Here is a 25,580-nt window from a genome sequence, read left to right as displayed (position 1 = left end):
TCGTATCTTTTATAATCCTCTCCAAGACCTTACCCACCACAGACGTTAGGCTCACCGGCCTATAGTTACCGGGGTTATCTCTACTCCCCTTCTTGAACAAAGGGACCACATTTGCTATCCTCCAGTCCTCTGGCACTATTCCTGTAGCCAATGATGACCTAAAAATCAAAGCCAAAGGCTCAGCAATCTCTTCCCTGGCTTCCCAGAGAATCCTAGGATAAATCCCATCCGGCCCCGGGGACTTATCTATTTTCACCTTGTCCAGAATTGCCAACACTTCTTCCCTACGCACCTCAATGCCATCTATTCTAATAGCCTGGGTCTCAGCATTCTCCTCCACAATATTATCTTTTTCTTGAGTGAATACTGACGAAAAGTATTCATTTAGTATCTCGCTTATCTCCTCAGCCTCCACACACAACTTCCCACCACTGTCCTTGACTGGCCCTACTCTTACCCTAGTCATTCTTTTATTCCTGACATACCTATAGAAAGCTTTTGGGTTTTCCTTGATCCTACCTGCCAAAGACTTCTCATGTCCCCTCCTTGCTCGTCTCAGCTCTCTCTTTAGATCCTTCCTCGCTTCCTTGTAACTATCAGACGCCCCAACTGAAACTTCATGCCTCATCTTCACATAGGCCTCCTTCTTCCTCTTAACAAGAGATTCCACTTCTTTGGTAAACCACGGCTCCCTCGCTCGACCCCTTCCTCCCTGCCTGACTGGTACGTACTTATCAAGAACATGCAATAGCTGTTCCTTGAACAAGCTCCACATATCCAGTGTGCCCAACCCTTGCAGCCTACTTCTCCAACCAACACATCCTAAGTCATGGCTAATGGCATCATAATTGCCCTTCCCCCAGCTATAACTCTTGCCCTGCGGGGTATACTTATCCCTTTCCATCACTAACGTAAAGGTCACCGAATTGTGGTCACTGTTTCCAAAGTGCTCACCTACCTCCAGATCTAACACCTGGCCTGGTTCATTACCCAAAACCAAATCCAATGTGGCCTCGCCTCTTGTTGGCCTGTCAACATATTGTGTCAGGAAACCCTCCTGCACACATTGTACAAAGAATGACCCATCTAATGTACTCGAACTATATCTTTTCCAGTCAATATTTGGAAAGTTAAAGTCTCCCATAACAACTACCCTGTTACTTTCGCTCTTTTCCAGAATCATCTTCGCCATCCTTTCCTCTACATCCCTAGAACTATTAGGTGGCCTATAGAAAACTCCCAACAGGGTGACCTCTCCTTTCCTGTTTCTAACCTCAGCCCATACTACCTCAGAAGAAGAGTCCCCATCTAGCATCCTTTCCGCCACCGTAATACTGTCCTTGACTAGCAGCGCCACACCTCCCCCTCTTTTGCCCCCTTCTCTGAGCTTATTAAAACACCTAAACCCCGGAACCTGCAACAACCATTCCTGTCCCTGCTCTATCCATGTCTCTGAAATGGCCACAACATCGAAGTCCCAGGTACAAACCCATGCTGCCAGTTCCCCTACCTTACCTCATCTACTTTGTAAAAGTGATGAGTTACTGAACCAATAGAAACAACTGCAAGGCTACGGTTTCATGTTTTTAAGGCTTTTACTGAAACAAACCAACTGAAATCAACATCGATCAAACAGTAATGACCAGTCCAAAGATGTGCAGGTTGCGTGGATTGGCCATGAAAAATTGTCCAAAATTCTATGATTAACCTAGGACAAAAGTTCGGCGCAACATCGTGGGCCGAAGGGCCTGTTCTGTGCTGTATTTCTCTATATCTATAACTGATACGAACGAACATAGAACATTACAGCGCAGTACAGGCCATATCTCATATATATATATACAGCCTGCATCTCAGTATTCGCCTCGACAACATTGTCTTTTTCCTGCGTGAATACTGACGGAAAATATTTATTTAGCACGTCTCCTATCTCCTCGGATTCCACGCACAACTTCCCACTACTGTCCTTGACTGGCCCTACTCTTACCCGAGTCATTCTTTTATTCCTGACATACCTATAGAAAGCTTTAGGGTTATCCTTGATCCTACCTGCCAAAGACTTCTCATGTCCCCTCCTGGCTCTTCTTAGCTCTCTCTTTAGATCCTTCCTAGCTAACTTGTAACTCTCGAACGCCCTGACTGAACCATCACGTCTCATCTTTACATAAGCCTCCTTCTTCGTCTTGACAAGTAATTCAACTGCTTTAGTAAACCACGGTTCCCTCGCTCGACCACTTCCTCCCTGCCTGACAGGTACATACTTATCAAGGACAATCCTCTTTCACGGTAACTAATTAACACGATCAAATACCTCCTTTTGCTGCTCAGCGCCCTTCTGGCCGAGGTGTAGCAAGCACGGTTACGCCCCAGGTAATCTCAATCTTCTAAGAGGCTCCATTCACCCAGCCATGCCAGGTTTAATCTTCCGTGTCCTTCCAAATTGTCGCCCTCAGCCTCTATCTTCTGAGCCGACCTCCACTAGCAAACTCCACCTCAGTGATTCCATGTTCCTTAAGCCTCAGAAACGAATCCCCTCTGCTCCTTTTCAAACAGAAAAGCTGCTCCCACCAGCATCCTGTTTGGTGGCTCAGACAAAACAATCATTTCCCGCTCTTCTCTTTTATTCTTTACTGGGGTGTGGGCCTCCAGCATTTGTTGCTCATTCAAAATTGTCCTTAAATGGAACATTTCGGAGGGGCACTTAAGAGTCGAATCAACCACATTGCTGTGGGTCTGGAGTCACATGTAGACCATGTAAGGATGGCAGATTTCCATCCTCTAAAGGGCGTGAGTGAACCAGATGGGTTTTACGACAACCAGCTACCATTGCAATGGCTCACTACTACCTTTACATTCCAAATTTGTATCAATTGAATTTAAAACCATTGGATTTGTAAGCATGTTCCTCCTCTACTTACCCGCCCAGTGGAATTACCACTCGGCTGCCACGTCTGGATAAATTGTAGCACTTCTCCACCTCACTGGCGCCATCAGTTGCTCTTGCGTTGGCCACTGAGGATCCATTTGTTAAGCTGGACTGGGTCTTCAAAAAGATCCGTAATCACGCAAGGTGTATGCGTCTTGACAGCTCCCTGGGAAATGAGCACAGACCTGCACAATTCCCCTGCTGTGGTCGCACACCATTTGATACGTCCAAGGGCTAAAACCCCTTAGGATTTACAAAATGAGGTTGGCTCTTCCTAGGGAGCTTTCATAGCCCCCACGAATGCAGTCGATGACACCATGAATCTAGAAAATCCAGTGACAATCTAACCTGGCGAACTGGCTGGCTTCATCGGCGGTGCCGGCAGACTAACGGCATGATTAAATGGGGCATTGGTCACCTTCTTTCTGCACACTGAGATGTGACAGCCTGTGTGAGACGCCACCTATTTTTAAACAATTCATTCCTGGGATGTGGGCATTGCTGGCTGGGTCTGCAGCTGCTGCTAATCCTAATTCTCCCCTCAGAAAGTGATTGTGATCTGCAGGTCCTGTGGTGTAGGTACAGCCACCATGCTGTTAGGGAGGGAGTCCCGGGATGTTGCCAGTGAAGGAATGGCAATATATTTCCAAGTCAGGGTGTGGAGTGACAGGCTGGGGAGCTTCCAGATGCTGGGGTTCCCAGGTATCTGCTGCTCTTGTCCTTCTAGATGGTAGAGGTCATGAGTTTGGAAGGTGCTGTCTGAGGAGCCTTGGTGAGTTCCTGCAGTGCATCTTGTAGACGGTACACACGGCTGCCACTGTGCGTCGATGGTGGAGGGTTTGAATGTTTGTGTGAGGGGGAGCAATCAAGCGGGGCTGCTTTGTCCTGGATGGTGTCGAGCTTCTTGCGTGTTGTTGGAGCTGCACTCACCCAGGCAAGTGGGGAGTATTCCATCGCACTCCTGATTTGGGCCTTGTGGATGTTGGACAAGCTTTGCGGGGTCAAGAGGAGAGTTACTCTCTGCAGGGTTCCCAGCCTCTGACCTGTTCTTGTAGCCACAGTACCGAAATAGCTGGCCTGGTTCATTTTCCTTCTTCTCCCTTCTATAATATTTGAACCTTTCTCTGGATCCAGTTTCCCTGCATGTGCAATTCTGTGTGTAATTGTCAGTGCCTGTGTGTGCAACTTGATGTGTGTGTGCAATTGTGTGCACGCATGTAATTGTGTGTCATTTTAAGCGTGAGAGTGTGTAATTGGGTGTGTAATTGTCAGTGCCCTTACGATCCCAAGCCCATCCCCGTGCTCAATGAACCCTTTTCAACATCCTCCTGAATGGCATTGTTTGCCCCCTGCCTACGCGACCACTGCCCCTAACCCACTCCCTCCACCTGCTCTCCTCGGCACCCAAACACTGCCCTCCCCCACCCCTTCCACCTGCCTTGCCCTCCTCCGCTCCTCCCCACACCCGACCACTACCCCCTCCCCCCTCCGCCTGCCCTCCTCTGCACCCAAACACTGCCCTCCCCCACCCCTTCCACCTGCCTTGCCCTCCTCCGCTCCTCCCCACACCCGAACACTACCCCCCTCCCCCGCCTGCCCTCCTCTGTACCCGAACAGTGCCCCTCCCCCACCCCTTCTCTCCTCTCCTCCTCAGTGTACCAAGCCCCAAGCTTCCCACATATGGTGCCACATTTAGCCGATTGTGCACCAGGTGACGTGGGATCCTCGTATCCGCTGAGTTTAGCCCAGTGTGGATTAGAATCTTATGAATATTAATGATATGCAAATATATTACAAGTACAAACTGGCTATAGGCTGGCATGATTGATGCTCACCACCTCGCCTAATTCAAGCAGCCAATTTCCAGCGTGTCCCACTATTTCGGGATCCATAAAACACCCCACTGTACGGGTGTGAACATCTGTGTGACTGAATGTGAGTGTGTAAGAAAGAGGGTGTGTGTGTGAGAAGATGCATGTGCAAGGGGGAGGGTGTGTGTGTGTGTGAGGTGTGCAAGAGGAAGAGGGCATGAGTCTGCGATTGTGTGCAAGCTGGTTTAGCACAGGGCTAAACGGCAGGCTTTTAAAGCAGGCCAGCAGCGTGGGTTCAATTCCCGTACCAGCCTCCCCGAACAGGCGCCGGAATGTGGCGACTAGGGGCTTTTCACAGTAACTTCATTGAAGCCTACTCGTGACAATAAGAGATTTTCATTTCGTTTTCAAGACAGTGTGTATGCAAGACAGAGAGTGTGTGTGTGTGTGTGAGCGTGTATGTGCAACAGTGTGTGCAAGTGTGTGAGAGTGTTGTCATGCAAGAGTATCCATGCTGTGTGTGAGAAAGTGTGAGGAACAGTGTATGTGAGAGAGAAGATATGAGTGTGTGTATGAGATAGACACTGTGTGAGTGTGAGGGAATGTGTGTGTGCAAGAGGGAGAGTGTTTGTGTAAGAGTATGTGTGCGACAATGTGTGTGGGTGTGTGCGAGTGCACGTGTGTCTGTAAGAGGGGCAGAGTTGTGTGCGAGAGTGTGTGAGTGTGCGTGCGAGGTGAAGGGTATGCATGCAAGAGGGGTGTGCAAGAGCGAGAGTGTGTGTGTGCGAGAGAGAGGGTGTGTGAGTTTGTGCGCGCGGCAGAGTGAATATGCGAGTGTTCGAGCGTGAAGATTGTGTATGTGTGTAAGATTGTGTGTGCACGTGTTTGTGTGTGCATGTTCGTGTGCAACACTGCATGTGCAAGTTTTTGTGCAATGGTGTGTGCAATGGTATGTGTAATAGTGTGTTTGCAAGACAGTGTGTGCAGAGAAGGTGTGCACGAGAGAATGTGTGCAGTGTGCGAGAAAGATTGTGTGAGTGTGCATGCGAGAGAGTATCCATGCATGAGAGTGCATGAATGTGTGAGTGTGTGAGTATATGAGGGTCTGTAAGTGTGCTTGAGTGTGTGATTGTGTGTATGTGAGAGTGTGTGTGTATGAGTGTGTGTGTGAGTGAGACTTTATGAGAGTTTATATGAGTGAGAATGGGGGTGTGTGAGAGCATGTGTGGGGTGGTATGTGGGAGACTGTGGGACTGAGGTTTGTGAGTGTGTATGTGTGGGAGCTTTTGTGTGTGTGTGTTTATGTGAGAGTGTGTGTGAGTATGTGAGTGAGATTGTAGGAGACTGTGTATGAGTGACAATGAGGGTGTGTGAGAGAGAGCATGTGTAGGGAGAGTATGTGTGAGACTGTGAGTGTATGTGGGACTGAAGGTGTGTGTGAGAGTGTGTGATGTGTGGGAGGTTTTGTGTATGAGAGTGTGCCTGCGTGTGAGTGTATGTTTGTGTGTGTGTGTGTGTGCGTGAGAGTATATGTGTGAGACTGAGAGAATGAGACTGTGAGAGTGGGACTATGTGTGTGAGGATGTGTATGAGAGAATGTGTGTGGGACTGTATGTATGAGAGTGTGTGACAGAATGAATGTGTGAGGGAATGTGTGTGTGGGTCTGTGTGTGAGTATGTATGTGAGTGTGTATGTAATTGTGTGTAGAAGATTGCATGTATGAGTGTGTTATGTGTGAGTGTGAGACTGCATATGAGAGTGTATGTGCAACTGTGAGTGTGAATGTGTATCTGTAAGAGTGTGCGTGTATTTATGAGTGTAAGAATGCGTGTGAGTGTGCATATGTGTATGTATGTGGTGAGTGTATTAGTTTGAGTGTATGTGTGACACTGTGCATGAGTCTGTCTGCGTATATTTGAGTGTATGTGTGAGTGCATGTGTGTGTGACGTGCATGAGTGTGTGCATGAATGAGTGTGGTGTGTTTGAGTGTGTGCATGAGTGAGTAGTATGAGTGTGTGTGAGATAGTGTATGAGAGTGCATGAGAGAGTGTGTGAGACTATATGTGTGTGAGTTTATGTGAGAGTATGTGAGACTATGAGGGTGTGTGTGAGAGATCATGTGTGGGAATGTGAGACTGAGTGTGAGAGAGATTGTGAGAGTGCGTGAGTCGGTGTGATTGTGTGTATCAGAGTGTGTGGATGTATGAATGTGTGAGAGTGTATATGTGAGTGTGAATGTGTGTGCGTGAGTGAATGCAGGTGTGTGTGTGAGAGTATGTGTGATTGTATGGGACTGTATGTATGAGTGTTAGACAGTATGTGTGTGTGAGTGCATGTTTGTGTGATTATATGTATGTATGTGTGAGTATATATGAGAGTGTATGTGTGTGTGCTAGTGTGTGTGTGACAGTGTATGAGAGAAAGTGTGTGTGAGACTCTGTGAGGGTGTGCGTGAGAGCGTGTGTGAGTGTATGTGCGAGACTGCCTGAGAGTGAGACTGTGTGAGCCAGACTGCATGAGAGTGTGTGGAAGAGGGTGTGTGTGACAGAGCATGTGTGAGACTGTTTAAGAGTGTGTGAATGAGTATGTGTGGGAGTGTCTATGTGAGACCAAGAGAGTGAGTGTGTATATGTGAGAGTGCGTGTGTGTAAGAGTGTGTGGTGGGAGTGTCTATGTGAGACCGAGAGTGTGTGTGAGAAAGAGTATGTGTGGGAGTGTCTATGTGAGACCGAGAGTGTGTGAGAAAGAGTGTGTGTGTGGGAGTGTCTATGTGAGACCGAGAGTGTGTGTGAGAAAGAGTGTGTGTGTGGGAGTGTCTATGTGAGACCGAGAGTGTGTGTGAGAAAGAGTGTGTGGTGGGAGTGTCTATGTGAGACCGAGAGTGTGTGTGAGAAAGAGTGTGTGGTGGGAGTGTCTATGTGAGACCGAGAGAGTGTGTGAGAAAGAGTGTGTGTGGGAGTGTGTATGTGAGACCGAGAGAGTGTGTGAGAAAGAGTGTGTGTGGGAGTGTGTATGTGAGACCGAGAGAGTGTGTGTGAAAGAGTGTGTGTGGGAGTGTGTATGTGAGACCGAGAGAGTGTGTGAGAAAGAGTGTGTGTGTGGGAGTGTCTATGTGAGACCGAGAGTGTGTGTGAGAAAGAGTGTGTGTGGGAGTGTCTATGTGAGACCGAGAGAGTGTGTGAGAAAGAGTGTGTGTGGGTGTGTCTATGTGAGACCGAGAGTGTGTGTGAGAAAGAGTGTGTGTGCGAGGGTCTAGTTGAGACACGAGAGTGTGTGTGAGAAAGAGTGTGTGGTGGGAGTGTCTATGTGAGACCGAGAGTGTGTGTGAGAAAGAGTGTGTGTGTGGGAGTGTCTATGTGAGACCGAGAGTGTGTGTGAGAAAGAGTGTGTGTGTGGGAGTGTCTATGTGAGACCGAGAGTGTGTGTGAGAAAGAGTGTGTGTGGGAGTGTCTATGTGAGACCGAGTGTGTGTGTGAGAAAGAGTGTGTGGTGGGAGTGTTCCACCAGTAGGAAAAACTAGAACCTGAGGGCACAGTCTCAGATTTTAAAACAGAGATGAGGAGGAATTTCTTCAGCCAGAGAGTGGAGAATCTGTGGACCTCTTTGCCGCAGAAATCTGTGGAGGTCAAATCACTGAATGTCTTTAAGACAGAGATAGATAGGTTCTTGATTATTAAGGTCATCGGGGGTTATGGGGAGAAGGCAGGAGAATGGGGATGAGAAAATATCAGCCATGATTGAATGGCGGAGCAGACTCAATGGGCCGAGTGGCCTAATTCTGTCCAGTGTATTATGGTATGTGTGTGAGTGTATATGTGAGATGGAGAGTGTGCATGAGAGTGTGTGTGCATGAGATTATCTGTGCAAGATGTGTGAGTGTCAGTGAGTGTGAGAAAGTGTGAGAGGGTGTGTGTGAGTGTGTGAGACTGTGGGCACGATTCTCCGCTCCCCGTGCGGCGTGGGAGAATCGCGGGGGGGCCCCCCAACATTTTTCACGCCCACCTCGCGGCCTCCGCGATTCTCTCTCCTCCCCCCCCCCCCCCCGCCCCCGCTCGGACGAATCGGCGCTCGCCGTTTTTCACGGCGAACGACGATTTTCTGCCCCCGATGGGCCGAGCGGCCTGCCGATCGCGACAGTTTCACGACGGCGGCAACCTCACCTGGTCGCTGCCGTCGTGAAACGGGTGTGGATATGCCCGTTTGGGGCTTCTGGGTGGCCTTTTTGGAAATGAGCAACGCGATTGTGCTCGGGGGGGGGGCAGGCCCGCGATCGGTGCCCACTGATCGTCGGGCTGGAGTCCAAATCAGAAGCACTATTTCCCCTCCGCCGCCCCGCAAGATCAAGCCGCCACGTCTTGCAGGGCGGCTGAGGGGAGAGCCGGCCACCGCGCATGCGCGGCTGACGTCATATAGGCGCCACCGTCGCGTCATTGTCGGCGCGCTGCCTTGTCGCTGTCGTCAAGGCGCCGGCGCCGAGAAGAATGGAGCTCCGCTCCCACCCCCCCCCCCCCCCCCCCCCCCCCCCGGGTGGGGGTGAATTAGGTGCGGGGAGCGGGCTGCGAGGCCGTCGTGAAAGTCGGCCGATTTCACTGTGTGTGTGAGAGGGGTGTGTGTGTGAGAGGGTGTATGTATGTATGAGTGTGTGATTGTGTATGTGAGAATGCATGTGTGAGAGTGTGTAAGGAGAGTGAGACTATATGAGAGGGTGTATGAGTGAGAATGAGGGTGTGTGTGAGTGAGCATGTGTGGGAGAATATATGTGGAACTGTGTGAGGGTGTATGTGTGGGAGTGTATGTGTGAGTGTGTGTGAGAGGGTGTGTGTGAGTGTATGTGTGAAAATGAGGCGAGTGTGTGTGAGAGAGCGTGTGTGTATTTGTGAGACTGTGTGCAAGAGTGCACTTGTGAGAGTATGTGTGTGCGTGTGACTGCATGCATGTGTGATGGTGTGTATGAGAGTGTGCGTATGTATGTGTGTGTTAGTTTACGCAAGGAAGTGGGTCAGTGCGTGCATGAGTGTATTCTGAGTGTATGAGAGTGTGTGCATGAGTATGTGTGTGTATGAATGTGTGGGAATGTGGGTCTGTATGTGTGAGAGTGTGTGTGGGAGTGCATGTGTGTGTGAGGTGTGCATGAGTGTGTATGTATGTGTGTGACAGTATTGTGAGAGTGTGTAAGTGTGTGTGTCAAAGTGTGTGTGACACTCACATGCCCAATGTGTGTGTATGAGTGTGTGAATGAGTGTGCGTTTGTATATGAGTGAGTGTGTGTGTGTGACTGAAGGTGAGTCAGTGTGCAAGTGTAAGTGTGTGTGCATGAGTGTGTGAGAGTCAGTGTGTGTGTGAGTGAGTGCGAATTTGAATGAGTGAGTGACTATGAATGAATGTGAGTGTGTGAGTGAGTGTGAATGGATGTGAGTATGTGAGTGAGTGTGTGTCCCAGTCTATCAGTGCTGATTGAGTAGCACACATGTCCGTGCCTCTCACCAATCCGTACCTACTGCTCACGTCTGAAGCCTTGTCCACACCAATCACTCCTGAGTGCCTACATCACAATTTTCATTTTATTTTTACATCGGAACAGAAAACGGAATCGACATTGAGTAAACCTTTCGAATGATGTGCCGGATCCGCCAACCTGCCGTTATCCTGGGATCTTCCTGTGCGTGCGATGGGATGCCACACCCATGGCAGGGTGTCCGGGATGCTGCTGGAAGGGGGGGGGTTAGTGAAACAGTGTAAATCCCGCTCCGCCCAAGCACGCACTCCTGGTCTGCCTTCATTGTTCACAGTCACAGAGTCTCTTATTCCTGAGGATTTCCTCTCCTCCTCTCAGCGGGTCCTGGCTGGGTCGCCAGCTGCGGTGAATCTCTCTGAGTGGCGCGGGGATCCGGAGGGTGCAGGGGGATGGTGAGGAAGCTCAGGGATTTCTGCCCACCCCCCTCCCCCCCACCACTGCCCTCCCACTCGGCCCTGAAGCTTATTGACTGGTGTTGCTGCTGTCTGCCCAGGTGGATGGGTGCGTGAGACCCCCTTGGTCGCACAGCTCGCCGATGGCCGTCCCTTCCAGCCCCTGCCAGCCGCCCTGGAGGCAGAACTCGAAGCTCAGGGGAGCCGGCGCCAGCCCGAAGCCCCCGATGTCGAAGCAGGCCAGGCGGCCCTTGCAGAGGGGGCAGCGGTGAGGCTCCTGCTCCCCTCCGCCGGGCCCCCCTCCGCCGGACTCGGGCCCCGGCGGCGGGGGCGCCATGAAGAGCTGCTTGCAGAGGGCGCACTCCAGCGCCCGCTCGCCCTCGTGCTCGGGCTGGTGAGCCACCAGCTCCGCCCAGGAGGCGAAGCCCCGCTTGCACATGCCGCACTCGAACAGCGGGCGGGGGGAGGGCAAGGGCTGGGGGGGTGGAGGGAGGTGGGGATCCCCCTCGGCACCGGTGGGCACTAGCCCAGGCACCACGGGGACCATCTGCTGGGGGACGGTGGTCGGCGTCCGGGCGTGCACGTTGCGGTGCTTGCTGAGCCCTCCTGAGGTGTGGAAGCGCCGCTGGCAAACGCCACACTCAAAGGCGGGCTCACCTGCATGCGCCCGCTCATGGGCGCGCAGCCGGGCAGCGCTGGGGCACCGCTGCGGGCACAGGCGGCACTGGTAGGAGGCGGATGGGTCGCGGGGGATGTGCGTCAGACGGTGCTTGGCCAGGACGCTGGCGGTGTAGAAGCCCTTGGGGCATACCTGGCAGCGGAAGGGCTTCTCCCCCGAGTGGGTCCGCCCGTGGACCCCCAGTTCACTGGAGGTGTAGTAGCGCTTGGGGCACAGCTGGCAGGCAAAGGGCTTGATGCCGGTGTGGGTGCGCTGGTGCTTGGCCAGGTCGCTGGAGCGGTAGAAGGCCTTGGGGCAGGTGGCGCAGCGGAAGGGCCTCTCACCCGTGTGGGTGCGCCCGTGGATCCGCAGCTCGCTGGAGGTGTAGAAGCGCTTCTCGCAGACCGGGCAGCCGTGCGGCCTCTCGCCCGTGTGGAACCGCCCGTGGATCTTCAGCTCGCTGCCCGTGTAGAAGCGCTTCTCACAGACGGGGCAGCCGTGTGGCTTCTCGCCCGTGTGGGTGCGCTGATGCTTGACCAGGTCGCCGGAGCGGTAGAAGGCCCGGCCGCAGGTGGAGCAGCGGAACGGTCGCACCCCGCTGTGTGTCTGCTGGTGCCGCCGCAGGTCGCCCGAGGTGTAGAAGCTCTTGCCGCACTGCGGGCACCCGAAGGGGCGCTCGCCGCTATGGAAGCGCCGGTGCCGGGTCAGGTTGCTGGACGAGTGGAAGCGCTTGGCACACAGCGAGCACTGGAAGGGCTTCTCGCCGGAGTGGATGCGCTGGTGCTCGAGCAGGTGGCCCAGGCGCCCGAAACGCTTGCCACACGAGGGGCAGGCGTGGGGCCTCTCGCCCGTGTGCCACTGCTGGTGGACGCGCAGCTCGCTGGAGGTGTAGAAGCGCTTGGGGCAGAGCTGGCAGGGGAAGGGGCGTCGGCCCGTGTGGAAGCGCTGGTGGGCGCTGAGCTCCGGGTAGCTGGGGTAGCAGCGGCCGCAGACGGCGCACTCGAAGGGCCGGTGGGTGGCATGCCGGGGGCGGTGCAGCGCCAGGTGGCTGAGGGTGGCGAAGGTCTTGCCGCAGGCGAAGCACTCGAAGGGCCTCTCGCCCGTGTGCGTGCGCAGGTGGCGCTGGAGGTGTGACGGGCAGGCGAACCCCTTCCCACACTCGGGGCAGGGGAAACGGTTGGGCCGTGACTGGCGAGGGGGGCAGGGCAGGGCGGCGTCCTGCCCGCTCTCGGGGGGCCCGGGCGGAGGCTGCACCGCTCCCCCGGCTGTCACCCCCTCTCCGGGGAGAGCCTCAGCCAGGGGGCCTTGGGCCTTCGAGGGGGCCTCCTCCGCCTCCTCGGTTTTGGGGGTCACAACGGTGCGCGGAGGGTCACCCACCCCCCCTCCTCCCCCATCTCCCTCCTCCTGAACCTTCGGGGCTCCCTGGGGCTGCAGAAAGACACCTCCCCCCTCTTCTCGCTCCTCGGTCTTGGGGGTCTTCAGGGGCTCGGGAAAGGTGGCCTCCCCCTCCACCCCCTCCCCCTCTCGCTCCTCAACCTTGGCTGACTGCTGGGCAGTTTCAGGGGCCCCTTGGAGAGATCCCACCCCCACGCCCTCACGTATCTCTGGGATAGAGGGCACGTCTCCCAACTCTTCCTCCTCATCTTCCTCAATTTCGGGGGTGTCCAGGAGGGGCGGGGAAGGGCTCCTGGAAGGTGATGAGGGTCCCATCGGTGCCATAGCTGCAAAGACAGGAAGAGACAGAGAGAAAGAGGGTTGGTTAGAAGGGGAATGATGGGGATGGGAGCTTGCAGGGTTGACCCACTCACGGCAGTATCCCCCTGGCACATTAAACTCTTCCCCCTTCAGCATCCCTCCCCTCTACTCCCCGCCCCACTCCTCTCTCCCTTCACCACCCCTCCCCCTCCTCTCCTCCCCATCCTTTCTCCTCCCCTCCCCTCTCTTCTGCCCTCCTCTTCTCCTCTCCCCTGTTCCTCCTCCAGCTCCCCCTCCCCACCACCCTTCCCTCTCCTCCCTCTCTCTCTCTCCTCCCCTCCCCCTTTTCCGCTCCTCCTGTTAACTCACCAGTTAATGTCTCAGTCTCCATGTCTGGGTTGAGGCGAATGAGGGTCTAATCTCCCTCTCTCCCAGATCGGGTGAGCCGCCGAGAAGGTGGGGGGGGAGGGGGGGGGGGGGGGGGGGGGGGGTTCTGCAGTCTTCTGTTCAAATTCCCTCAGTCTGTGTCTCTCTATTCCGCTGGATGCACAGGAGAGCTGCAGTATAATGCAGCAGATAACAGCGAGAGCTATGGCTGCACTGCCCCCCCCCCCCTCCCTCCACCGCTCTCTTTCTTGACTCCTTGGTGATCTCTTGCTGTTTTCCTGTTATCGCAGAAGGGACAAATGGACAAATTTGCAGCGTTCTCTCTCTCTCCGTCTGCGTCTCTCTCTCTCTCTCTCTCTCTCGCTCTGTTTTCTGATGTCTCTCTTTCTCTCTCAGATCATCAACCCGTTGCTGGCCTCTCTGTTTCCACACCAGTCCTGCCAGAGAGAGAGGAAGCTTTGCTCCGTTGACCAGGGCTCAAATCATTCCCTCTCTCTCTCTTTCACTCGTTCTCTTGATCCTACCGTTCGAAGGGGGAGAACGAGACAGACGGAGAGGAGTTGGGCTGGCTGTTCGGGCTGGCCGCTCCGGGAGAGGGCCGCTTCCCATTCGGAGTGGTCTCACACACTAAGAGAGAGAGAGAGAGAGAGTCTTCCTGGCAAGGGCCCATCCCCCGCCGCTGACTCCCCCCCCCCCCCCCCCATCACCACCAGCAGCAGCAGCACCCCACCCCCACACACACACACTCTCTCTCTCTCGCTCTCTCACTCTTGTTCGCTTGCTCTCGGCTCCATTAGCAGGGCCTGGAGTTAATGGGGAGACTGCTATTACTCGCAGCATTCTGGGAAGCAATGCAGTTAGCCAAGGGGACAGAGAGAGAGAGAGAGAGCGAGACAGAGAGATAAATGCAGAGAGAGAAAGGGACAGAGAGAGAGAGAGATACACACACACACTGCCACACAGTCACTCCCAAGCACGCTCACGCAGGCACACTCAAGCACACACTCACACACACACATTCACTCTCACACTAACCCACTCATTTTCACACGTACACCCACAAACATTCACTTTCACACACACTCAAACATCCACGCACACACACTCACTCACACAAACCAACCCACACTCACAGACACACACACACCCACAAACATTCACTCTCACACACACAAACAACTAACTCAGACACACACTCTCAACAGACATTCACTCACACACGTACACACTCACACACACCAGCACACATACACTCACAGACACACACTCACATTCTCACACACTTACACAGACACGCACTCAACAAACATTCACTCACACACGTACACACTCACACACACCAGCACACATACACTCACAGACACACACTCACAAACATTCACACACACTTACGCAGACACGCACTCAACAAACATTCACTCACACACGTACACAAGCACACATACACTCACAGACACACACTCACATTCTCGCACACTTACACAGACACGCACTCAACAAACATTCACTCACACACGTACACACTCACACACACCAGCACACATACACTCACAGACACACACTCACATTCTCGCACACTTACACAGACACGCACTCAACAAACATTCACTCACACACTTATACACACACACACCAGCACACATACACTCACAGACACACACTCACATTCTCACACACTTACACAGACACGCACTCAACAAACATTCACTCACACACGTACACACACACACAAGCACACATACACTCACAGACACACACTCAAATTCTCACACACTTACACAGACACGCACTCAACAAACATTCACTCACACACGTACACAAGCACACATACACTCACAGACACACTCACATTCTCACACACTTACACAGACACGCACTCAACATTCACTCACACACGTACACACACACACACCAGCACACATACACTCACAGACACACACTCACATTCTCACACACTTACACAGACACGCACTCAACAAACATTCACTCACACACGTACACACTCACACACACCAGCACATACACTCACAGACACACACTCACTCACAAACATTCACGCACTTACTCAGACACTCACTCTCAACAATCATTCACCACCACACATACACAAACACAAACACACACTTACTCACAGACACACACACCCACATTCACTCACACACTTACACACACACATGTGCACACAGACACACGTGCATTAAAAATCACACACACAAAAACTCATACTCACATACACACGCATGCACTAATTTACTGACACACACACACACACTCATACACACTCACAAAGACCTACACACCCACACAAACACGCTCACACACACACTTATTCACATGCACTCAGAAAGACTCTTAACACACCCACACAGACACACCTACCCACACTCGCCCACGCTATACCCGCTCACCGACATACACACGCACTCACACATACTCACAGAAACACAATCTCCCAGGCAGACACACTCACATATTCACACCTGAATGCACACATGTACACATGTACATGCACTCACACAGACAGACAGACAGAGAGAGAGAGAGAGAGACAGTGTGACATAGACGAGGACACAGACCATGCTGTTGGAGGTTATGGAGTGGCACAATCCAGACCAGGCACCTCTCAGAGAGCTCCACCTTTCATTCCCACATGCTGATATCAGAATGGGGGCTGGAGCAGTCCAGTTAGCCCCTCAGGCCTGCTCCGCCTTCCCACATTAAGGCAGCTGACTCTTTCCCTCAATTCGAATTCCTGGTACGAATCTCACAGTATCTATTAGTCCACCTTGTGCCCATAAACCCAATGACTGGGCACCTTTGGGGTGAAGACTTGCAACGCTCCACAGCCCTGGGAGTGAAGAAGCTTCTCCTGGTCTCATTGCACGATGGGTGTACCCCTTACCCTGAGACTGTGAGCCCACCTACCCTCTGGTCACGAGCCATGAAGCCAGGAGGGGGCACATGCACATACACCTAGCATCGGTGCCAACACACCTTCTGAGAATCTGTACGAGGTCTCCTCATTTTCTCGGAACCTCCGGAGGGTACCAGCCCTCGCACACTCAGGGCGACCTCCTTCGTGTCAATGTTCCCGGAACTCGACAAACCATGAATGCCACATTTCACAGCAACTTCATTGCAGAGTGAATGTAAGCCTACTTGTGACACTAATAAAGATCATTATTATTAACGTGCACAAACCATCTGCACTTGCCTGGATGTGCGCAGCTCCAACAACACTCAAGAAGGTCAACACCATCCAGGACAAAGCAGCCCCGCTTGATTGCTCCCCCTTCCACAAACATTCACTCCCTCCACCACCGATCCACAGTGGCAGCCGTGTGTACCGTCTGCAAGATGCACTGCAGCAACTCTCCAAGGTTCCTCAGCATCTTCCAAACCCACAACCTCTACCATCTAGAAGGACGGGAGCAGCAGATAGCTAGGACCCCCTTCACCTGGAGGTTTCCCTCCAAGTCACTCAGTACCCTGAATTGGAAATATTTCGCCATTCCTTCATTGTCACTGGGGCAAAATCCTGGAACTCCCTCCCTAACAGCACTGTGGGCGTACCTACATATCAGGGACTGCAGCGGTTCAGGAAGGCAGCTCACCCCCACGTTCTTAAGGAGCAATTGGGGATGTGGAAAAAATGATGGCCATGCTGGCAAAGCTATGTGTGAAATTTAAAAATGTTTTGATGCTTCTTCCAAGATAGATATCGATGGGGCAGGATTCCGCGGTGTCCGCCAGCCACATATTTCCACACGGTGCGCCCCCGCCAGAAGCGGGATTCGCCCTTCACGCTGTAGCTACCTCCACGCCGTCAGAAACCCGCGGGTGTGGGTGAGCTGATGGCTAACCGGAGGAATCTGCCGACGGAGAATCCAGCTGCATGTTTCTGTAAATTCTCTCTGCCAAGCCTCCCTTCAGTTTGCACAGCAGGCTCCAACATTCCTGCCGACTTAAACAATGGCCTGAAACATTACCTCTGTCTAATTCACTCATCACAGAAGCTGTCCGACCAGTTCACAGGTATCTCCTTGAGGGAGTGGGACTGAGAGACACCAGTCAGTGTGCAGATATCTCCCTGAGAGAGAGGGACTGAGAGACACCAGTCAGTGTACAGATATCTCCCTGAGAGAGAGGGACTGAGAGACACCAGTCAGTGTACAGATATCTCCCTGAGAGAGAGGGACTGAGACACCAGTCAGTGTACAGATATCTCCCTGAGAGAGAGGGACTGAGAGACACCAGTCAGTGTACAGATATCTCCCTGAGAGAGAGGGACTGAGACACCAGTCAGTGTACAGATATCTCCCTGAGAGAGAGGGGACTGAGAGACACCAGTCAATGTACAGATATCTCCCTGAGAGAGAGGGACTGAGAGACACCAGTCAGTGTACAGATATCTCCCTGAGAGAGAGGGACTGAGAGACACCAGTCAGTGTACAGATATCTCCCTGAGAGAGAGGGACTGAGACACCAGTCAATGTACAGATATCTCCCTGAGAGAGAGGGACTGAGAAACCAGTCAATGTACAGATATCTCCCTGAGAGAGAGGGACTGAGACACCAGTCAGTGTACAGATATCTCCCTGAGAGAGAGGGACTGAGGGACACCAGTCAGTGTACAGATATCTCCCTGAGAGAGGGACTGAGAGACACCAGTCAGTGTACAGATATCTCCCTGAGAGAGAGGGACTGAGAGACACCAGTCTGTATACAGATATCTCCCTGAGAGAGAGGACTGAGAGACACCAGTCAGTGTACAGATATCTCCCTGAGAGAGAGGGACTGAGAGACACCAGTCAGTGTACAGATATCTCCCTGAGAGAGAGCGACTGAGAGACACCAGTCAGTGTACAGATATCTCCCTGAGAGAGAGGGACTGAGAGACACCAGTCAGTGTACAGATATCTCCCAGAGAGACTGAGAGACACCAGTCAGTGTACAGATATCTCCCTGAGAGAGAGGGACTGAGAGACACCAGTCAGTGTATAGATATCTCCCTGGGAGAGAGGGACTGAGAGACACCAGTCAGTGTACAGATATCTCCCTGAGAGAGAGACTGAGAGACACCAGTCAGTGTACAGATATCTCCCTGAGAGAGAGACTGAGAGACACCAGTCAGTGTACAGATATCTCCCTGAGAGAGAGGGACTGAGAGACACCAGTCAGTGTACAGATATCTCCCTGAGAGAGAGACTGAGAGACACCAGTCAGTGTACAGATATCTCCCTGAGATAGAGACTGAGAGACACCAGTCAGTGTATAGATATCTCCCTGGGAGAGAGGGACTGAGAGACACCAGTCAGTGTTCAGATATCTCCCTGAGAGAGAGGGACTGAGAGACACCAGTCAGTGTACAGATATCTCCCTGAGAGAGGGACTGAGAGACACCAGTCAGTGTACAGATATCTCCCTGAGAGAGAGGGACTGAGAGACACCAGTCAGTGTACAGATATCTCCCTGAGAGAGGGACTGAGAGACACCAGTCAGTTTACAGATATCTCCCTGAGAGAGGGACTGAGAGACACCAGTCAGTATACAGATATCTCCCTGAGAGAGAGGGACTGAGGGACACCAGTCAGTTAACAGATATCTCCCTGAGAGAGGGACTGAGGGACACCAGTCAGTTAACAGATATCTCCCTGAGAGAGAGGGACTGAGAGACACCAGTCAGTGTACAGATATCCCGCTGAGACAGAGGGACTGAGAGACACCATTCAGTGTACAGATATCTCCCTGAGAGAGGGACTGAGAGACACCAGTCAGTGTACAGATATCTCCCTGAGAGAGGGACTGAGGGACACCAGTCAGTTAACAGATAGTACTCTATGCCATGCTGATTTTAAAATAGATGACAGCTGTGTGTTTCTTTTCTTGTTCAACGGGTTTGTTTCGAAATACTAGCTTTCGGAGCACTGCTCCTTCCTCAGGTGAATGAAAAGGTAGGTTCCAGAAACGTATATATAGAGAAAGTCAAAGATGCCAGACAATGCTTAGAATGTGAGCATTTGCAGGTAATTAAGTCTTTACAGGTCCAGAGATAGGGGTAACCCCAGGTTAAAGAGGTGTGAATTGTCTCAAGCCAGGACAGTTGGTAGGATTTCGCAAACCCAGGCCAGATGGTGGGGGGTGGATGCAATGCAACATGAATCCCAGGTCCCTGTTAAAGCCGTACTCATGTGTGCAGAACTTGGCTATAAGTTTCTGCTCGGCGATTCTGCCTTGTCTCTCGCCTTGAAGGCTGCCTTGGAGAACGCTTACCCAGAGATCAGAGGCTGAATGCCCTTGACTGCTGAAGTGTTCCCCGACTGGAAGGGAACATTCCTGCCTGGCAATTGTCGCGCAATGTCCATTCATCCGTTGTCGCAGCCTGTGCATGGTCCCGTCAATGTACCAAGCCCAAGGGATATCCTTTCCTGCAGCGTATGAGGTAGACAACGTTGGCCGAGTCGCACGAGTATGTACCGCGTACCTGGTGGGCGGTGTTCTCACGTGGAATGGTGGTACCTATGTTGATGATCTGGAACGTCTTGCAGAGATTGCCCTGGCAGGGTTGTGTGGTGTCGTGGTCGCTGTTCTGAAGGCTGGGTAGTTTGCTGCAAACAGTGGTCTGTTTGTGGTTGCGCGGTTGTTTGAAGGCAAGTAGTAGGGATGTGGGGATGGCCTTGGCAAGATGTTCGGCTTCATCGATGACATGTTGAAGGCTGCGAAGAAGACGTTGTAGTTTCTCCACTCCCGGGAAGTACTGGACGACGAAGGGTACTCTGTCGGTTGTGTCCCGTGTTTGTCTTCTGAGGTCGGTGCGTTTCTTTGCTGTGGCGCATTGGAACTGTCGATCGATGAGTCGAGCACCATATCCCGTTCGAATCAAAGCTAGTGATTCAAAACAAACCTGTTGGACTTTAACCTGGTGTTGTAAGACTTCTTACTGTGCCCACCCCAGTCCAATGTCAGTGTCATGTGAGAGTACCTTTACGAAATGGGTGTTTATAAAAATATCTGCAGTGGATGTACCTTTAAGAAGTCTTACAACACCAGGTTAAAGTCCAACAGGTTTGTTTCAAACACGAGCTTTCGGAGCACGGCTCCTTCTTCAGGTGAATGGAAAGGCTTGTTCCAGAAATGTTTATAGAGACACAGTCAGAGATGCCCCGGAATGCGAGCACCTGCAGGCAATCAAATCATCAAAGATGCAGAGAGAGAGGTAACTCCAGGTTAAAGAGGTGTGAATTGTCCCAAGCCAGTTCAGTCGGTAGGCCTCTGCAAGTCCAGGCTTGTTGGTGGGGGCCGAATGTAATGCAACATGAATCCCAGATCCCGGTTGAGTCCGCATTCATGCGTGCGGAACTTAGCTATAAGTTTTTGCTCAGCAATTTTGCGTTGTCGCGTCTCCTGAAGGCCTCCTTGTAGAATGCTGACCCGGAGATCAGAGGCTGAATGTCCTTGACTGCTGAAGTGTTCCCCAACTGGAAGGGAACAGTCCTGCCTGTTGATAGTCGCACGATGCCTGTTTATTCGTTGTCGCAGTGTCTGCATGGTCTCGCCAATGTACCACGCTTCGGGACATCCTTTCCTGCAGCGTATGAGGTAGACTACATTGGTCGAGTCGCACGAGTATGCGCCGCGTACCTGGTGGGTGGTGTTTCCACGTGTAATGGTGGTGTCCATGTCGATGATCTGGCATGTACCTTTAAGAAATGGGGTGGTTATCAGTGATGTCAGAGTGTGGGTGGAGCTGGGCTGTATGTCTGCTTTCGTTTTAGGCTGTTTGCTACAGGGTGTGTTTTAGTTTTGTTTTGAGAGATGGATAGCTGCAGGCAAAGCAAGGAGCTGCGTAAGGATCTCTCTCTCCAAACTAAAGAAAGTCTTCAGATCATTTGGGTGATTTCAAAGTGCTGACTGCTCTCAGTAGAGAATTTAAACCTGATCTTGGTGTCAAAAAGGGTCCTTTGTCTTATGGATGTTAATAAGGAAAGATTACGGTTTACTTATACAATATTACATTTGTGGGGAGGATTGGTGTTGACAGTTGTTAAGATGTTTACTGTGGATTTATAAAGTGTTAACTGGTTTAATAAATAAACATTGTTTTAATTTAAAAGTACTGTGGAACTCTGGTGCATCACACCTGTAAGGTAAGCCCGTGTGCTCCCCATAACCACAATCTATTAAATGTTGTGGGTCAGGTGAACTCCATGATACACTTTTCTCAGCGTTTCTGAGACAAATTGGGGGCACGTCTGGGATAAAAGTCTATCTATTGGATTGGCTTAGTGAACTTAAAGACAGTGTAGCCACCTAAGATGGACACTGGGCTACAACATGGAGAACTGCTAAGGCTGCAGGGAGAAAACAGTCTTAGCAAGGACAAGCAATTTGCAGAAGGGCTAATTAGCATTCTGCACGTACAGAAACCAGTTTATGGCCAGGTGCAGGATCTCAGCTAAAGGTGTAAATGGCAACAACGATTTGCATAGTAATGAGGTGATCCAGATCTAGGCCCACACAATAGAAACATTTGGGTTTGAATGGATACTTTGAGTGGACGCCCAGACGAAACGGCACCATAAGTATCCATCACAAAGCACCATAGAGACCGCCCCACCCATCGAGAAGGGACCCTCAGATTGGGGGGTTTGGAAAATATCGATTGGGAGAAGACCCAATCGATACCTAGCAGGTGAAAGAGCCCGCCCCAAGGGGCACGGACCTCTAGGACCTATAAAAAGAAGGTCAAGCACATGATTCGGTCTGTTGCTCCCAGACTCCGGCCCAGATCTGCTGTTGCTCCCAGACTCCGGCCCAGATCTGCTGTTGCTTCCAGACTCCGGCCGAGGCTGCTGCATCCTGACTCCGACCCCAGCCTCCAGATCCTGTCTTTCATCACCGGCCGTTGAGCATCAGCCATCGTTCAGTAAGTGCCAAAACAACGCTCGCTACGTGACCCAGGCATTGCTTATACTCTTGCCGACTATTATTGAACAGAAGGTGCAGTCCAGAAAGGAACAAAGGCCTTGTCCCCTGACCTTGCTGGTTCCTACTTAGATAAGTATTTAGTCGTTTAATAGTAGAAATAAGTATTAGTCTTTAGCGTATGCATGTGTATTTATTATATTTGTTATAATAAATATCAATCGTTTGAACTTACTAATCGGTGTACAGTTTTATTACTTTGAACCTGACCTTGATATACTTGTGAGGTGTCTAAATACGGCACCTGGCGACTCCGAGCAGAATTACATACACAGAGCTGTAGTAGTGTTAAGCACACGGCCTTGCATTGTTAACATTGCAGTTAACATTACCTGACAAAGTGCGAAAAGAAGAGGAACTTACCACGGTAGCAGAGCATTTAAAATTGCCTGAGATACAGTCTCATTTCATTCGAAATGGCAAACATCCAGTTGCAGATTAAGCAACTTTAACATGAAAAAGAATTAAAGCAGCTTGAATATGAAATGAGAGGAAAAGGAAAGAGAAAGGGAGATACAGATCAGGGGAAAAGAAAAGAGAAGAAAGAAACAAAGAAAGAATAGCCCTAGCAGAACAAAAAGACAAGGAGAAAGGAAAAAGAAACAGATAGAGAGGAAAGGGAAAAGGCAAGAGAGTTTGAATTTCAGAAAATGGCTATGAAACATAAGTCAGTTAAAATTGGCAGACGTAAAGGGAAACGTACAGTTGGATGATAGTGATGAGGATGGTGAGAAAAAGCGTCATAGTCGAAGGCTTGGTGGGCATCTATTTAAATATAGAACATAGAACGATACAGCGCAGTACAGGCCCTTCGGCCCACGATGTTGCACCGACATGGGAAGTCAAAAAACTAAAGGCCATCTAACCTACACTATGCCATTATCATCCATATGCTTATCCAATAAACTTTTAAATGCCCTTAATGTTGGCGAGTTCACTACTGTTGCAGGTAGGGCATTCCACGGCCTCACCACTCTTTGCCTCAAAAACCTACCTCTGACCTCTGTCCTATATCTATTACCCCTCAATTTAAGGCTATGTCCCCTCGTGCTAGCCACCTCCATCCTCGGGAGAAGGCTCTCACTGTCCACCCTATCTAACCCTCTGATCATTTTGTATGCCTCTATTAAGTCTCCTCTTAACCTTCTTCTCTCTAACGAAAACAACCTCAAGTCCATCAGCCTTTCCTCATAAGATTTTCCCTCCATACCAGGCAACATCCTGGTAAGTCTCCTCTGCACCCGTTCCAAAGCTTCCACGTCCTTCCTATAATGAGGCGACCAGAACTGTACGCAATACTCCAAATGCGGCCGTACCAGAGTTTTGTACAGCTGCAACATGACCTCATGGCTCCGGAACTCAATCCCTCTACCAATAAAGGCCAACACACCATAGACCTTCTTCAGAACCCTATCAACCTGGGTGGCAACTTTCAGGGATCTATGTACATGGACACCGAGATCCCTCTGCTCATCCACACTACCAAGAATTTTACCATTAGCCAAATATTCTGCATTCCTGTTATTCTTTCCAAAGTGAATCACCTCACACTTGTCTACATTAAACTCCATTTGCCACCTCTCAGCCCAGCTCTGCAGCTTATCTTTGACTCTGTAACCTGCAACATCCTTCCACACTGTCTACAACTCCACCGACTTTAGTGTCGTCTGCAAATTTACTCACCCAACCTTCTGCGCCCTCCTCTAGGTCATTTAGAAAAATGACAAACAGCAACGGCCCCAGAACAGATCCTTGTGGTACGCCACTCGTAACTGAACTCCATTCTGAACATTTGCCATCAACCGCCACCCTCTGTCTTCTTTCAACTAGCCAATTTCTGATCCACGTCTCTAAATCACCCTCAATCCCCAGCCTCCGTATTTTCTGCAATAGCCGACCGTGGGGAACCTTATCAAACGCTTTACTGAAATCCATATACACCACATCAACTGCTCTACCCTCATCTACCTGTTCAGTCACCTTTTCAAAGAATTCGATAAGGTTGTGAGGCATGACCTACCCTTCACAAAACCATGCTGACTATCCCTAATCATATTATTCCTGTCTAGATGATTATAAATCGTATCTCTTATAATCCTCTCCAAGACTTTACCCACAACAGACGTGATGCTCACCGGCCTATAGTTACCGGGGTTATCTCTACTCCCCTTCTTGAACAAAGGGACCACATTTGCTATCCTCCAGTCCTCTGGCACTATTCCTGTAGCCAATGATGACCTAAAAATCAAAGCCAAAGGCTCAGCAATCTCTTCCCTGGCTTCCCAGAGAATCCTAGGATAAATCCCATCAGGCCCCGGGGACTTATCTATTTTCACCTTGTCCAGAATTGCCAACACTTCTTCCCTACGCACCTCAATGCCATCTATTCTAATAGCCTGGGTCTCAGCATTCTCCTCCACAATATTATCTTTTTCCTGAGTGAATACTGACGAAAAGTATTCATTCAGTATCTCGCTTATCTCCTCAGCCTCCACACACAACTTCCCACCACTGTCCTTGACTGGCCCTACTCTTACCCTAGTCATTCTTTTATTCCTGACATACCTATAGAAAGCTTTTGGGTTTTCCTTGATCCTACCTGCCAAAGACTTCTCATGTCCCCTCCTTGCTCGTCTTAGCTCTCTCTTTAGATCCTTCCTCGCTTCCTTGTAACTATCAAGCGCCCCAACTGAAACTTTAAGTTTCCAAGCATTGCCAAGGTTTGATGAGAAGGAGGTGGAAGCCTTTTTCATTTCATTTGAGAAGGTTGCTAAACAAACGAAATGGCCACAGGACATGTGGGTATTAGTGATTCAAACAAAGCTGGTAGGTAGAGCTAGTGAAGTGTTTGCATAACTACCGGAGAAGGTATCTGGAACGTATGAGGAGGTGAAGAAATCCATCTTAAGTGCATATGAGCTAGTGCCTGAAGCTTACAGACAAAGGTTTAGAAATTTAAGGAAAGAATTTGGTCAAACATACATGGAGTTTGAGAGGCACAGAGTAATTTTGATCGGTGGATAAGGGCTTTGAAAATAGGCCAAACGTATGAAACTCTCAGAGAAATTATACTTTTGGAGGAGTTTAAAAATTAACTTCCTGATGTAGTGAGAACTCCTGTGGAAGAGCAGAGGGTTAAAACTGCGAGATTAGCAGCAGAAATGCAGATGATTATGAATTAGTTCCATAAATCAAAGATTGGTTTCCGA

At 50.9% G+C, this 25,580-nt stretch overlaps 1 protein-coding gene across 2 annotated transcripts; it reads right to left on the bottom strand.

Annotated features, from left to right (window-relative positions):
- Positions 1-10,282: 10,282 nt before the first annotated feature.
- On the bottom strand, positions 10,283-14,352 carry LOC119967783 (zinc finger protein 345-like). 2 transcript variants are annotated; one of them, XM_038800779.1, is made up of 2 exons: positions 14,155-14,352; positions 10,283-13,025 (listed from the first exon to the last, which is right to left on the bottom strand). In XM_038800779.1, exon 2 carries the CDS (start codon positions 13,021-13,023, stop codon positions 10,717-10,719), a length of 2,307 nt encoding a protein of 768 aa, XP_038656707.1. In that variant the 5' UTR covers positions 13,024-13,025; positions 14,155-14,352; the 3' UTR covers positions 10,283-10,716. The 2 variants fall into 2 exon arrangements, with proteins under 2 accessions (XP_038656707.1, XP_038656706.1); XM_038800778.1 differs by lacking the exon at positions 14,155-14,352 and adding an exon at positions 13,369-13,477.
- Between the last annotated feature and the right edge of the window lie 11,228 nt (positions 14,353-25,580).

Source organism: Scyliorhinus canicula, chromosome 6 (genome assembly GCF_902713615.1).
Source record: "Scyliorhinus canicula chromosome 6, sScyCan1.1, whole genome shotgun sequence".
In the NCBI taxonomy this organism is placed as follows: domain Eukaryota; kingdom Metazoa; phylum Chordata; class Chondrichthyes; order Carcharhiniformes; family Scyliorhinidae; genus Scyliorhinus; species Scyliorhinus canicula.
The sequence above is the reverse complement of the archived record's forward strand: the minus strand, read 5'-3'. Positions and strand labels throughout refer to the sequence as shown.